Genomic DNA, 14,884 nt, shown 5'->3' with positions numbered 1-14,884 from the left:
CCACCTGACGGCTGAAAAAGCACTCCGATATGCAAAAGCTGCATGCATCCTCTTCAAAAGTCCAAAAACAACACCAAAAACAAAACTAATAGTATAATAATAACATCTATTAGCCGATTTATTTACTTTTACAATCAATTTTAATTTTACTAATACAATTTTAGGTTTTATGGTTAATAAATCAGCATTTTAATCGTGGCAACTCCTGAATAATTTTAGCATGTTCATATGACAAGGTTATTGGTGGTGATCTCGGTGGTGGTTGGCGGAAATCAACCTGTGAAAAAAAAAAAAAATCAACCTGCAGTAACAGACATATAGCCAGGCTACATAAATCCCGAAGCAGATCTAAACAGGTGGAGCCGGGGGAGGGGGAGGGTTTCAGAGGAGCTCTAACAGCGCACTGCAGGAGCTTACAGTCACTCAACCAGGCTATTTAAAAGTTGATCAAGCAAGCTCTTTGGCTGCAGAATCAGCTGAGCAAATCAGCTTTTGTCATGTAAATAATGTAGTAAATGTAGTAGATTTTGTACCATGGACATGTGACAAAAACACACACATCAATTTCCCATGTTTTCCCTTCTAAATTGATATTTCAATGTTCACCATGTTACATGACTAAAAATCCATTCCATGCTACTATTGAAACACCAAACTAAAGGCTATAATGCAAAGAAAGCATATTCAAAGAATAGCATATGACAATATAGGATTACAATTTTTCGAAGCGGGTGGTATAGCACCATTTGTTGTTTTCTTGGGGCATCTGGTAGAGCGTTTGGGAAGCGGTGACGCATGACATCAGTCTCAACAAGCAGTCATTTACACTTTCTTGATTTACTGGACAAATAATAAGCCCACATCTATCTGGAATCTGATCCCTATAGGGGGTTTAAAATTCTTATTAACCTGTAATAACATAATGAAAATCCCTGTTCCCTTTTTAGGCAAATGTTATTAGCTTGGTCCCTCATCTTTAAACACAGTTGTACACCTCACTCTTATATAATAATAAAGACATAAATCTCTTTTCTTTGATAGTTGGTTTAAAATTTGTATTATTTTTGTAGGCTATCTCAACTTTTCAGTCAAAATGGTTCCACTATTCTGAATTTTTAGTAAAGCATGGAATTCATGTTACTCCAAAAGAGTTTGCAATTGTGCAATACCTGATAACTAACAAGATGAGAGAAATTACCTTTAAGTTAATTCATAGGTTTTACCCAGATAAGTGCTCTCTCAAAAGACTTAAGAATGATATCTGTTCTTTCTGTTTAGAGAAACCTGAAACTACTTTACATTTATTTTGGAACTGCTTAACTGACCTTTTGGTGTGATGTCTGTGATTTTATCAAATGTTATGCAAATCCTAACTTTGAATTTAGGCTACATATGGAAATGTAATTTTTGGTTTTCACTAATGTGAAAAGAAAAGTGAAATTTATCTTATAAACCTTATTTTCTGTTAGCTAAATATCACATTCACAAATGTAAATTTTCTAAATGCAGTCCTCTTTTTTTAAAGATTTAACCTGAAATGAAAATGTATTTTGAATCTTTTGAGTTCTCTTAAAACGTAAAAGCTATAAGAACAGTGGCTGTGTTTAAGGACTTTAATCTGGACTGAGAGACTGAAGGACTCTGGAGTATTGTTGTATTATGTTATGACAATGATGATAATTGTTGTTAATGTTTTTTTCCCCCCTTTTCTTTTCTTCAAGTATTTATATAAAAAAAAAAAAAGCAGGGTCATGACCATGAAAATATGAAACAATGACTTTTATTTATTTATTTATTATTTTATTTTTTCGAAATGACTTGATAATCGATTCGGCGCGCGCATGTCGCGGTCATCCAGTAAGTGGCAGTACCTCTTCCTCCGCGCGAGCAGTGTCCGTGTGTGTTGATTTCACCTCAGTAGTGCGCCTGAGCTTGCTGTGTATTAATAGGCATCTGCATGTGAGTGAACCCTTTCACTCGTGCACACGGCGAGTCTCTTGAAGATCTGTTCATGCGGTAGAGTCGAACATCATGGATGTGCTAGATGTCCTTAATCTGGGCGAAATTGCCCAGTATTTCTCGAAAATGGCGATGTTTCCAGTTTTTGATCTCGCTTATTATATCGTGTCAATTCTCTACCTCAAATATGAACCAGGTAAGTGGAATTGTTGTTTAGAGATAACAGCAGAATCTTGCTGTAGAGCTTTATTCTGTTTCAATTAAAATGACGATTTGTTTTATATTTAGGCATTTACATAATTTAGATAAATAGCATGGGCTAATAATAATTAACAGCTTTAATATGAAACAGTTCATTCTCAATTCATAGGCTAATTATTGTTTTCAACAAGTGTTATGTAATTTGTCTCAGGGTTCATTGTAACTCTGACATTGTTTTTGCAATAGAATGCAGAACAGTCCTGTTCGTCCGTAGGCTATTCAATATTTTATCCATGTCTCTACGTCTTAATCAGTATTTTCTCTATGGTGAAGAGTTGTCCCACTCTCGAAGAGCCTCCTCGAAACACGATAGAGTCTGTGCGCATTCCACTGCGAGTCTCACTGCAATAAATAGAAGCGCCCTAAATAGACATCAGCAGAGGAGAGGACAAAACGAAGCCCAGTAAATTTGTTAAGCAAATTCATGTTTGTCAGGATTTTACGTTTTACTACGACTTTGTAATTCCTATTATTCTCAATGATGATTCTCTACCTGGACTTAAAAAATAAAAAAAAATAAAAAATTGAACAAGTAATAGCCTACCATTAGCCTATATAGGTTAAGCCTGTTTTTTTTTTTTTTTTTTTTTGCATTATGGTAATGAGAATGAGATCTTTTTTTATGTGAATTGGGGCAAATGTGCTCAACTGTTATTAATTTTGGGGTGACATTCTGACTAGTGCAATTCACACAGTCACACAGTAGTAATACACCAGTAGTAATAGTTTTAGGTGAGATTTATTTTTCCATGCTTTAATTTAATGAGTTGTCTGATGAAAACAGAGTAATAGTTGATCACCACAGCTTGCCATCACTTAAAATGGTATCATATTTTCAGATATACCAAGGCACAGTTATAGAATTTAATACTCTCATACCATTTACATACAATTCACAAACTTGTGATAAAGCACCATAGACGGTGAAGAATTTGATATACTGTATATGCATATATACAGTATATATCCACCACTTTGTCCAAACATTAGCCAGTTGCTAGCTGAAGCTCATCCTGTCAGCTGTTTGTGCATGCTGGATGTCGTGGTGTGAAACAGGTCTGCAGTTTGAGACGAACAAAAAGCTTTAGGCTTCTGTTTATTTTTAGGCCACATTTGAGAGGATCATTTTTCATTCAAAATGCCTGTTGGGTGTGTAACTACCCAAGCTACACCTGTTCTGTGAGATGTGTTCATCCCTAGAGATTTCAGAGGGGTGGTGTGGACCCCAAGATCTTGATATACAACATGTCTTAGTGGTGCCACAAATCATGTGGTAAACCCTACACTGCTTTAGAGAGTAATGTTTTTGATGGTATACACTGTAAAACAATTGTTGTCATTTGAATGGTAAAAGACTGTACAAATTCAATGGTATTTGAATCTATTACAGATTTTCACTGTATAAAATAAGAGAACTTCCTGTTAATTAATTAAAGGGATAGTTCACAAAAAAATGAAAATTCTGTCATCTATTTACTCACCCTCAAGTTGTTCTAAAATGTCGGTAACCAAACAGTTGATGGGCCCCATTGAGTAATTTTCATAGTGTAATTTACAGTTAAATTAGTTTTTGGATGTGAAAAAGGACAAATCATCTTATAATTTTCAGCAAAAAACTTTACATAAATTGACATTGAAATTGACATTCTTAGAAAAGCTCACACTCATTGTTTTTTCATTGAAATAAATACATTTCTTCTTAGTTTTTTTCTTACCAGTTATGTACAAAGGGTATTGTGTTACATCTTATGTTGTTAAATTAACATTTATTTCATTATTTTAGTGTCACTGTGCACCTTCTGTATATAATGATTTAACTCAGCTTAAAGGTATAGTTCACCCAAAAATGAAAATTACCCCATGATTTACTCACCCTCAAGCAGGTGTATGTGACATTCTTCTTTCAGACGAATACAATTGGAGTTATATAAAAAAATGTCCTGGCTCTTTATAATGGCAGTGAATGCCCGTTTCTGTTTTGAAGTGCATCCATCCATGATAAAAGTGCTCCACACATCTCAGGGGGTTAATAAAGGCCTTCTGAAGTGAAGCGATGCGTTAGTGTAAGAAAAATATCCATATTTAAACCTTTATTGACTAAAATTATAACCATCGTGTTAATCGTGTCAACCATTATAAAGCTTGGACAGTTTTTAATATAAGTCTGATTGTATTCGTTTGAAAGAAGAAAGAATTTTCATTTTTGGGTGAACTATCCCTTTAAGAAAAGCTACTTGTGATGAAATTTTATTTATTATGTGGTTCTCTTTATCACCTGTTTTAAGGTGGTTGTCAGTATATTAAAATATTAAAAACAAATTTTATATATTTTTTTAATAAAGTTATAGCTGAAAAACTTAAAATGTTGCGACTGTATTTTTTATGGTTAAATTTTGGCAACCACAGTTGCAAATATGTTACCATAAATTTCACAAAATTTTGTTTTACATTGAATAAAGTACAATGGGCTCCCAAAGTCTTGAGACTGTTACAAGATGAAGAAGAAGATGGATGACAGGATTGTAAAACATAAACAAGGTTTTATTAAACTAGAAGGCAGCAGGCATAACATTGTGCACTAACACAAATAACAACTGATAACTGAAGAGCAAGGAGGAATTGGAATTTAACTACCTTTTAAATCGAGCTAAATGATAAGCAGCTGAGATGAATGGTTAGTGTCTATGGAAACAGATGAGTGGCAGGAAACAAAGACAAAGAACACATGTGACTGATGAATACAAACTAAAAGTCCATGAAAGTGAAACTACTAATGAACGGGTCCAGATATCCCTGACAGAACCCCCCTCCCAGTAGGCACGACCTTGTTCCATAATAGAAGAAGTGAGGGAGGGATGGAGGGGTTTTGGAAGTGGCCAAGGCGATGACGCAAGGAAGGAGACAGGAGATGGTGAAGGGATGTTGATATCCGGACAAAGACGAGACCCCGGCGGTGATTATTGTAGACGTCCAAAGGAATAGACCTAGAGCCCACAGACGACAGCCCACAGCGGAGTCGAGGGAGGGAGGAGCCAAGGTAGAGTAGAAGCTGACCTCAACTGAGGGACGACCGACGGAGGCGGAGCCGATGGATCCCAGGGTGCAGACAGAGAGCCTGCTCCATCACTGGCACAGGAGGCCTAGGCGATGCCGCGGCGACGAGCGTCTGAGGTGAAGCCAGAGTGCCTGAGGACTGAGATGATGCCGGTGTGATGTAGGACCGAGGCTTACCTGAAGGTAAGGAGGAGCCCGCTGCAGCCGCAGGGGTGGAGGAAAGGAGCATAGCGGAAGATCCGCAAGTCTGTGGCGGAGGTGGAGTGACGACTGACTGAGGGGGAGCCGGTGGAACGAGGGAACCCAGTGAAGTTGAAAGGCTGAGGGTGTCTGGTGGAGCCAAAGGTGGGAGGAGCCAAGGCGAAGCCGACAGGTCGACGGAGCGAGCTGATCACAGGCCGGAGGCGGAGTCACAAGATCCACTCGCTCAGGCATTGATGGTGGTTGCTCGACCTGAGGCTCGACATACAGCATGGCATTCCAGAATATAGCGAAGGGCTACAAACCCCCAGCAGAGGTTGGGCTGGAGGATTGCCTGAGAAGGGCAGTGACGGAGGCAGATGGAGACTAGACGAGCTTGAAGGTAATATAAAGTCCTTGTGTTGTCTAGAAACAGCGATGAAGGTTCTGAACAAACAGACAATCAGAGTTCAAAGAGTCCATTGTGATGTCAAGAAACAGCGATGAATGTTCTGAAAAAAAAAAAATTACTGTCCAAACAATTCATAGTGCTGTCTAGGAAGAGTGATGAGGAACATGAAACGGGATGGGGTGGGAGACGATACCTTGATAAGTCCATAAGACGATAAGTCCATCAGCCTGTCCTCAGTCTCTATTTCCGCCATTATACCCTAGAACACAGATGTCGCAGGTTCACGCCCCTGGTCAGACTCACTGGGGGGCTCCTCTTCCGGGCCGAGGGTCAACGCTGTCCACTTATCCTCGCGCTCTGGCTGATGCGTCGTGGCGGGCGGTAGCTCTCCGTTAGTGAGGGGGCTCACACTATTCCTCCGTGGTCGCAGGTGGTGAAATGGGCTCTGGGTCCGGTGAGTTGATGGCGTCCCTGATGGTGATAGTTAGCCCCAATCCAGAACAAAGACTTCAGGGTCTCGTCGTTGAAGGGGCTGGTGATGGCAAGACGACAGAAGTTTTCAGTAAAACTCAAAAGATCCAGGCTCTCACGAGTGATCGCAGCGAATTTGGCTGCATCATCCATTTTGTTCTGACAAGATGAAGAAGAAGATGAAGATGGACGACAGGATTATAAAACATAAACAAGGTTTTATTAAACTAAGGCAGCAGGCGTAACAGTGTGCACTAACACAAATAACAACTGACAACTGAAGCGTGAACAAGGAGGAACTTACAATACACAGGAAATACACAGGAAATACACAGTGGTGACGAACTAAATGATTAGCAGCTGAGATGAATGGTTAGTGTCCGAACGGGTCCAGATATCCCTGACGGAGACCACTGAAACACTACTATTTTGCATTTTTCTCATTTCTTATCAAAACCGCATTTTGTTAATGTACGTTAGCTACTATACACGATTTGAATGAAGCAATTTAAGAATTTGGAAGTATGTTGATGGATTTCTGAAACTCTTTGGTGTGTCTGTGTATGAACTTCACAAGTTTATTCAAAACCTGATCCATGTTATCCAAAATGTATTGACTTTTTGTATAAAGTAGTTAAGTGATTAGTTCACCCCAAAATAAAAATGTTCTCTTTATTTACTCTTTATAACCCTCATGTTGTTCTAAAACCTTTTTTGGAGTATGGTGAACTTTTCCGTGCAATTACAGTACAGTGAACAGGGTCTGAGACTTTCAGGCTCTAATAAGAACAAAGTACCCTAAAAAATATCATAAAAGTACATGAGAGAAGTCTTTTTTTTTATTTTTATGAATCAGTTAATGCAGTTTTTTGGCTCAACTGATCCATGAATCCAGTTCACTGCAAGGGAATATTATCTTGAAATTTCTCTTTTGTGTTGGAAGAACAGAATTTAACTTTTTTAAAGTTTATGGAGTTTTAGACTTTTTTGTAAGTGTTGTTATGTTAAGTGTTGAAAAGTGAAAGTGTTATTGTCATATGTAATGGTCTGTGTTGATCAGGTGCTGTGGAAGTGTCCCGTAGAAGCCCAGTGGCCTCATGGCTCTGTGCAATGCTCTACTGTTTTGGGAGCTACATACTAGCAGACATCATGCTTGGTGTGTCTCCCATCGACTATTTCCATAACAACAGTCACATCCTCCTGGCCTCAGCTGTGTGGTGAGGATCTTTGAAATTGTTCAGTGCATGTCCACTTTGAAGTTACCTCGAAGATCATTTCAAGAACTTTAAGACAGACCTTGATGTAAAATGAAAATTGTGCTTTTGCATCCTTAACCAGTTTATAACATGATAATAACTTAATTACAATGTCAAAACTCATTGTAATAAGTTATCTTTCAGAATATTACATCACAGTATGCATATTTTTGAATTGTAGTAGTGTAATATATCACAAAATAGTTAATTTCGCTGGAAATGTAACAAAAAAAAGTAATAAAAAAGAAGTTACAATTAAGACTAAAATTATATTTAAAAATATATATTTCCAGCAAAAATAATAATTAATGATAGTTATGGTTATTTTTTTTACCATTTTTGATAACCCAATGAAATATCTGATTTGATATTAACTCTTAACTCTTAACTAACTCTTAATTAACTCTTAACTTGTCCCGCTCTGTATTTCCACATTTACTCCATGTTTCTTCATTGATTACATGTGCAAATAACGTAAAGCAGTTCTGCAGACTAATAGCTGCATGAATATATCAAAATATATAGCAAAACATTGACCAGCTAACACATTTCTTCCATGGCAAGGTTTATACCATCATACCGCCCAACCCTATTCACTACCTAGTTCACTACCTTTATGAAATCCTCTTGCCAACATGAGAAACTGTAAACAACAGGGTTGTTGCGTATCTATTTATCAGAATGTGTTTTTTCTCTCTTTTTTTTCAGGTACTTGATTTTCTTCTGCCCTCTTAACCTGTTCTACAAATGCGTGGCGTTTCTGCCTGTGAAACTCGTGCTAGTGGCCTTGAAAGAAGTGGTCCGGACTCGTAAAATCGCTGCTGGAGTCCATCACGCTCACCATGCGTATCACCATGGCTGGCTGATCATGGTCATTACTGGTTATGTCAAGGGTAAGTATCTTATATCTCCAGAGGGATTTATTTTTGGGGGTCATGTAACACTTCCATAAGACCCGTTAAAAACTCTTGCTTGGGAGATCTGTGCCGCTCTGCTGATTGTTTCTGTTAATACTCACAGGGTCAGGGGTCGCTCTCATGTCCAATTTCGAGCAGCTGTTGCGAGGAGTCTGGAAGCCAGAGACCAATGAAGTTCTCAACATGTCATTGTGAGTGGTCTGTTCACTAGTGAAAACCTTTGGTGGTATATAAAACTTTACAAAAAAATTGAATGTTTGTAAAGTCATCTCTTTCTACTGACATGTTATAGTGAGCATATCTGTTTAAATTATTATTATTATTATTTTAAACACCAAAAAGTAGTGACTCATGCCTTTTTAATCCATCATTCCAAGTCAATGAAATTATGAGAAAGAGCTGTTTATGTTTTAAATTAATGAATGATATAAAAGTGTAGAATGTGATTCTTGTATTTTTCAGCCCTACCAAGGCCAGTCTTTATGGAGCCATTCTGTTCACACTTCAGGAGGCTAACTTGCTCCCTGTGTCAAAGAGCATGCTCATCTGCCTCTTCACACTCTTCATGGCCACATCCAAGGTAATTCAGCCTCTTTTAGAGAAATTCAGTCAATGAGACAGAACATTGTCAATACCTGCACAGCCAAAGACTGATATATAAAGACGGTGCACTCCTATTACTTATGAATGGGAGGAACTGCAACATGCAATATGGCGGAATGCATCCCGCCTTCTAAATAAAAGAACCAATCACTGATTGGTGAAGTCATTGCGTCACTGCAGCTGCTGTGCCGTTAGAAACTCAGGTTCCGATAGAAGCCGGAGACTCACGCTAAGAACTGCACATGCGCATTAGCTGGTCTAGCCTGAAAATTTTTTTTTTTTTAATTCAATTTGAGCTTAATAAACAACATCTGTTGGACAGTTCATGTCAGATTTTGCTGCTGATTTAAAATATGTTATTTAATTGGGTGTTCAGCAAGCAGTTTTTGAGATTTCAGGATTCCACCATTCAAATAGACCTAGAATTGGTCTTGGATGCCTGAAATAGCTGCCCGGAGGCATTGCAAATATGGCCGCTGAGTGAACAGCCTTTCCTTGAAAGGGACTTTGGCACAGCTCATTCAATATGGTTAAATAGATACAGTATATATGAGTATGCTATTGAAATCCATCTTCTAAAAAAGGAATAAAGAAAAGCAACGCTTTTTTAGTTCTCTGAACAACTATCCTAAGCTACACTACTTTCTGAATTTGAATCTAAATTCCTTTATTCACCGAATGCCAATAGATTGTCAAGGCAAATACAGATGTCTTGTTCAGCAGTTTAATCTGTCATTATCGCTTTTTTATATATCATACTGTTATATTATGAAGTGAACTCTGCTTTGCAAAAAGTCTAAATTCTTTTAATTTAATTCTAAAAAAAAGCTCTGCGTTTTTAAAATGCAATGTCATGCCTAGACACTGCAAAAGATACAAGACACAAGCACAACGGTTAAAGACGTCCGTCTAGCGTGTGTTTAGGTGATAAACAATGGAAAAGTAGCACAGTGGAATGAAAAAACAGTATGTTTAATTAGGTTTTAAAGTGACAGCAGCCTAATATTCCTGCTGCTGCCTGTGTTTTTCAAACAACAAAAAATTACTCACTGTTCTTGACTGAATAGCTTTTGTAACTTAAGGATTAATCAATATTTAACTTATACAGACTATGCAGTGTTATTTTACATTTGATTACTTTGATTTGATTTGATTACTATGCAATTTCTGTACCTGAAAACTATTATTAAACCATCTTGAAAAACTTGAAAAGCACTTTTTATTTCACTTTTTATTCACTTTTTATTTTCATTTTTTATTGTTTGTTCTTTTGTATTTATTTGTTCTTATTTTTATTCTGACTGTTTACTTATCTTTAAGAATATTTGAAATAAATAAGTTAGGCTAGTAGTTCTTGGTGTCACCTTATTTAGTAAGGTTATGAGTCAAAAACCAAATAAATAATAAGTCAAATAAATAAATAATAATAATATATATATAATAATATAATAATATTTTATTTACTTTAGTACTTTTTTTGTGGTGGGGCCACTGGCCCAGTAGAAAAAAATCCTTAGTATTGAGTCCTCTATATATATATCCCAGGTAGCCCATATCCGGCAGGCCGGAAGTAATAACTCGGCCCGGTTGCGTTTGCCAGACTCGGGATAGATGCAGGATGAATGACGCCCCAGAACTGTCCCAAATACACTGACCAAAACTGCAAGCATTGGGCCACAATCAGGCCGACAAGAATTGCACACTTCCTCGGTGCCAGAGTCTGGGTACTAAAACTGAGCCGACACTGCCGGCATTGGGCCACAATCACGTCTGCAAAAATGGCACACTAAGCCGGTACTGGGCTGAGTTTCCCGATAACGTTGTCTCTACGAAGACTCTTAAGGTATAACTTAACTAAAGGTATACCATTGCTAGGCGTGTTCCCCGAACCATACCTTAGGAAGCTGCTTAAGATATACCTTCTTACGTGCGACGTTACCGGGTGCTGTCCGTGGCGATGGTGCTGAATTGGTTGATATCGATGGCTCGTGAATCAATTATTCTCTCGTGCAGGGGTTGTTTCACTGCATTATGTGAGAAAGCGGTGTTCTTTATAAAAGAAGCACTTTAGAAATAGTTGAAATTGCATTTATTAGGACTCATGGGATAATATAAAAATAATCCAAACTATAACAGCCTATAATAGCCTACATATTTTAAAATTGTATCATATATTTCTGCCATGATAACCATTTCAAATTTTTACGTGCTTTCTTCTCTTTCACATTTTTGTTCGCTGAGGTGGAGCTGCGATGAAATATTGTTCTTGTAAATACTTTCCAGCATTTCAATAATAAAAGTGTACATCTTACGTACGGTGCTCGGCAGTGATCAAAAAGGATTTAAACAGTGAATTTTGAGTCTTGTAAACTCAGAGATTTGGATTCAGACGTCAATTAAATTACCACACGACCTGTTTGTCAAAAAACAGGTACTAATTTGGCCAGGTATTTTTACGCGGGTTGGGTGAGAAAAAACACTGATATTATGGATTCGGACGGCACTAAAATCACCGACTTACCCCTGTAAATGTTTAAAATACCGTACGAGCCCATGAGAAACAATATTAGCGTCCGAATAGGACTTAACTGACAGTAGCCTATGCTTTCACTGGCCTTTAAAAACGCTCTTTAATTAAAATAAATTTATTAAATTGTATTATAATAATATAATTAAAATTCTAACAACAATCAGTGTAATGACAATTTTATTCTTTGCATGAAAACACTTGAATTAGCCTAACTGAACACTGTCTGGGTGTATTAAAACTTCAGAATTATATTCATATAGACCTGCAGCAGTGATAAGGTAAAGCTAAGAGTGGTCCAGACCAACCTTCCGAAAGTGTGACTTACAGAAGGTATACTTAACTAAGAACGTTTCGGGAAACACGTATTAACGATAAGGTACAGCTTAAGGTGTAACTTAAGAACGACGTAGCGTTAAGAAGGTTTCGGGAAACCCAGCCCTGGTCCGTGACTGGGTACTGAAACTGAGCCGACACTGGGCCACAATCACGCCAGCAAAAAATGGTACTATTAGCTGGTACTGGTCTGAGTATTGTTTGCTAAATTAAAAAAATATACTTGCACTTAATCCTATACAGAATTAAAATAAGTTTTGTTTGCTCAGTACAGCTTCTAAAATATGTGCACCTTTGGAACGTACCTTAGAATTTGTTTGCTTTTGGGCCCACTCTTTTCTCCCCCATTTCCATCCGAAGCGAGCTACACCCATCTTTTGATGACCTTTTCAAACACTCCATCTGATGCACTGTCAGTACTTGCATTTCTTCGCACTGCTAAAAAAAAAAGATCAAGGAAAGTCAAGTCAGATTGTTTCAAAGCAGCTTTACAGTGATAATTGGAAATGATAAAAATGCAAAAAAGATTGTTTTGGCTGTAGAGATCAATCGCAATACTATAGACTGTTACTGATCCAGTTTTTTCTTTCAACATCAGCAAAAGCCATCTTTACACTGCAAAGTTGGAACAGAAGTAGCATCTGACATGGCATTTATGCTTATTTACACAGACTATTTAATGCTGTTCATGTACATGTATGTACACACACACACACAAAAAATGCGTAATGCAAATAAATAAATAAAACAGCTCATTCGAGGGTGAAGCTGCAATATCATCACAAACTCATTATTGTTGATTGTCGCTCCTGATATTGTAATAGTGATCATTACTGTCGATTAATAGAATGCTTCTGTGGTGAAAAAAAAGCATGTCATATTCTGGCTACAGACTAAGCAATTTAGTTAGTTAAGAAAAAAAATAATGTGGGGGAAAAAAATATAAAAATATTAATGGGAATTAAAATAAAAAAATACATTAATAAATAACATAACATTGTCAGGGAAAGGATATTACGTTTAAGGGTCACTGCTACATACAATTTACCACATTGTAAAAGCACTCAACCTAAACTGGTCCGGGTCTGTATGGCCATATCTCCCCCAAAATCATATCCAAAGCTTAGCCAAATCTGGCAACCATTACTGGGCCAGAGCTGGCTCACTTTTAGTGCCGCTGCAAGAACACGGCCGAGTGAGCTGACACTCAGCCGCAATTGGCCCGATTGCGCTGGCTACCTATATATATATATATATATATATATATATATATATATATATATTATTTTTTTTTTTTATTATTATTATTTATATAATTAAAGCAAAATGAAAGTAAAATCCAATAATAATAAAACAGTAATATTAAATAAAACAACCCTGAGCCAAATCCCCTAAAGAGGCACATTAGACTGAGGCTGAGGAGAATATTTTCAGCAAATTAACTTCATTTACATGTAATTTCTTCCTCACCCATCATATACAAGCTCAAAATGACATAATCATGAGCAAATAATGACAACATTTCCATTAAGCCTTTGGTGTATGCTTTTTTTTATTTATAAACATCATGTATACAAAAATGTTGTGCCAACCTCCAACCCTATGTATTAAAATTCTTCTCTTCCAAACTTGAACTTTTGAATGCAGCAAATTTCGCATTAGCTTGCATTTCCTGTCTTCGCATGCGTATGAATTGAAGTCAGCGGAACAAAACTGAGACATTTCTAATGTCATTACTCAAGAACATTTCCTATTGTTTTATTAATTACACAGGTGTTTATGACGGCCCGACACTCTCACGGATCTCCGTTCGCCCTCATTGAGTCCTGGGTGTGCCACTTGCTATTCGGCTCCCCCCTTGGTATTGAAGATGCCCATGATCACCACCACCCCGCACCAGCCGCTGCTGCGCCCCTGTCCCCCGCCAAAACCAAGGAGGAACTGAGTGAAGGAACCCGGAAGAGGAAGTCGAAGAAAGCCGAGTAAAGCTACAACACAAAATCATCAACCCAACCTGTGATATGACAGAGCTGCCCAGCTCTGCTTGAGAAAGGAGGGAATTTGATATTAAACCAATGCAAGTTTCTCTTTTAATGGTGCTTTTAAATGACAGACATGCCACATAGGGACTCTGTATATAGCTTCCCCCTCTTTGCCAACATCTGTGTCTTTATTTATTTTCGTAATGTTTTCCATCATTGAAGCCCCATTTACCCCATGCATCTGATAATGTGCAGTATGTCAATAACAGATGAATGAATGAAAGGCAGTGAGATGAGAGTTTGAGTTCAGGCTTCACTGAAGGGTCTGTCCAAATAACTTGATGAGACTCGTAGTTCACCGCTGGTTGACCCCATTTCCACAGCACACTGCTGCTTTTTACATCTAGTGGCACTGAAAAAATATATATTTTCAAGAAATAAATTAAAATAAAATATTTTTCAGCCAAAAGCACAAGTTGTTTCAAATTCTTCCAATTGTTTCTGCTGCTGCATTTGGAAAATGTTTGGGTTCGCATGACTTAAATCCTGGTCAAATCACTGCCTTATGAGAATGCAGGTTTGAGGATGCAGACAAATAAAATGAGCATCTTTTTGTTGATCATTTCAGAATTTAAATAGTTTTTCACAAATCACACATAATGAAGCATTTTTACTACTTTGTCAAGTTTATTTTAATAATGAAATTATTTTAATGATTTTCATGACATTTGTTGAATAGTTTTTCTCCATATCCTCAAACTGTTTTTTAATTATAGGTTAATTATGTCAACCTATCTATAATCAAGAGAACCATCACTTTCATGAGAGAGTATTTTTTTACTCATTACCACAACAGAACTATTTAAGAAAAAGTGAATAGACTATTAATAGTATTAACTAATAATAGAAAAAGTGTTAATAATCTA

The 14,884-nt window shown here is 37.2% G+C and overlaps 1 protein-coding gene across 2 annotated transcripts; it reads left to right on the top strand.

The window, feature by feature from the left end:
• The first annotated feature begins 1,885 nt into the window (after window positions 1–1,885).
• On the top strand, window positions 1,886–14,579 carry tmem38a (transmembrane protein 38A). 2 transcript variants are annotated; one of them, XM_084101961.1, is made up of 6 exons: window positions 1,886–2,155; window positions 7,398–7,554; window positions 8,302–8,486; window positions 8,614–8,701; window positions 8,973–9,090; window positions 13,750–14,579. In XM_084101961.1, the coding sequence occupies exons 1-6, from the start codon at window positions 2,032–2,034 to the stop codon at window positions 13,960–13,962; spliced, it is 885 nt and encodes a 294-aa protein (XP_083958087.1). In that variant the 5' UTR covers window positions 1,886–2,031; the 3' UTR covers window positions 13,963–14,579. The 2 variants fall into 2 exon arrangements, with proteins under 2 accessions (XP_083958087.1, XP_083958088.1); XM_084101962.1 differs by lacking the exon at window positions 1,886–2,155 and adding an exon at window positions 5,850–7,002 and having other exon boundaries at window positions 7,286–7,554; window positions 13,750–14,430.
• Window positions 14,580–14,884: the final 305 nt, after the last annotated feature.

Source organism: Abramis brama, assembly GCF_963993115.1.
Source record: "Abramis brama genome assembly, chromosome: 23".
NCBI classification, from domain to species: Eukaryota; Metazoa; Chordata; class Actinopteri; order Cypriniformes; family Leuciscidae; genus Abramis; species Abramis brama.
Note: the sequence above shows the minus strand (reverse complement) of the source record. Positions and strands in the feature narration are given on the sequence as shown.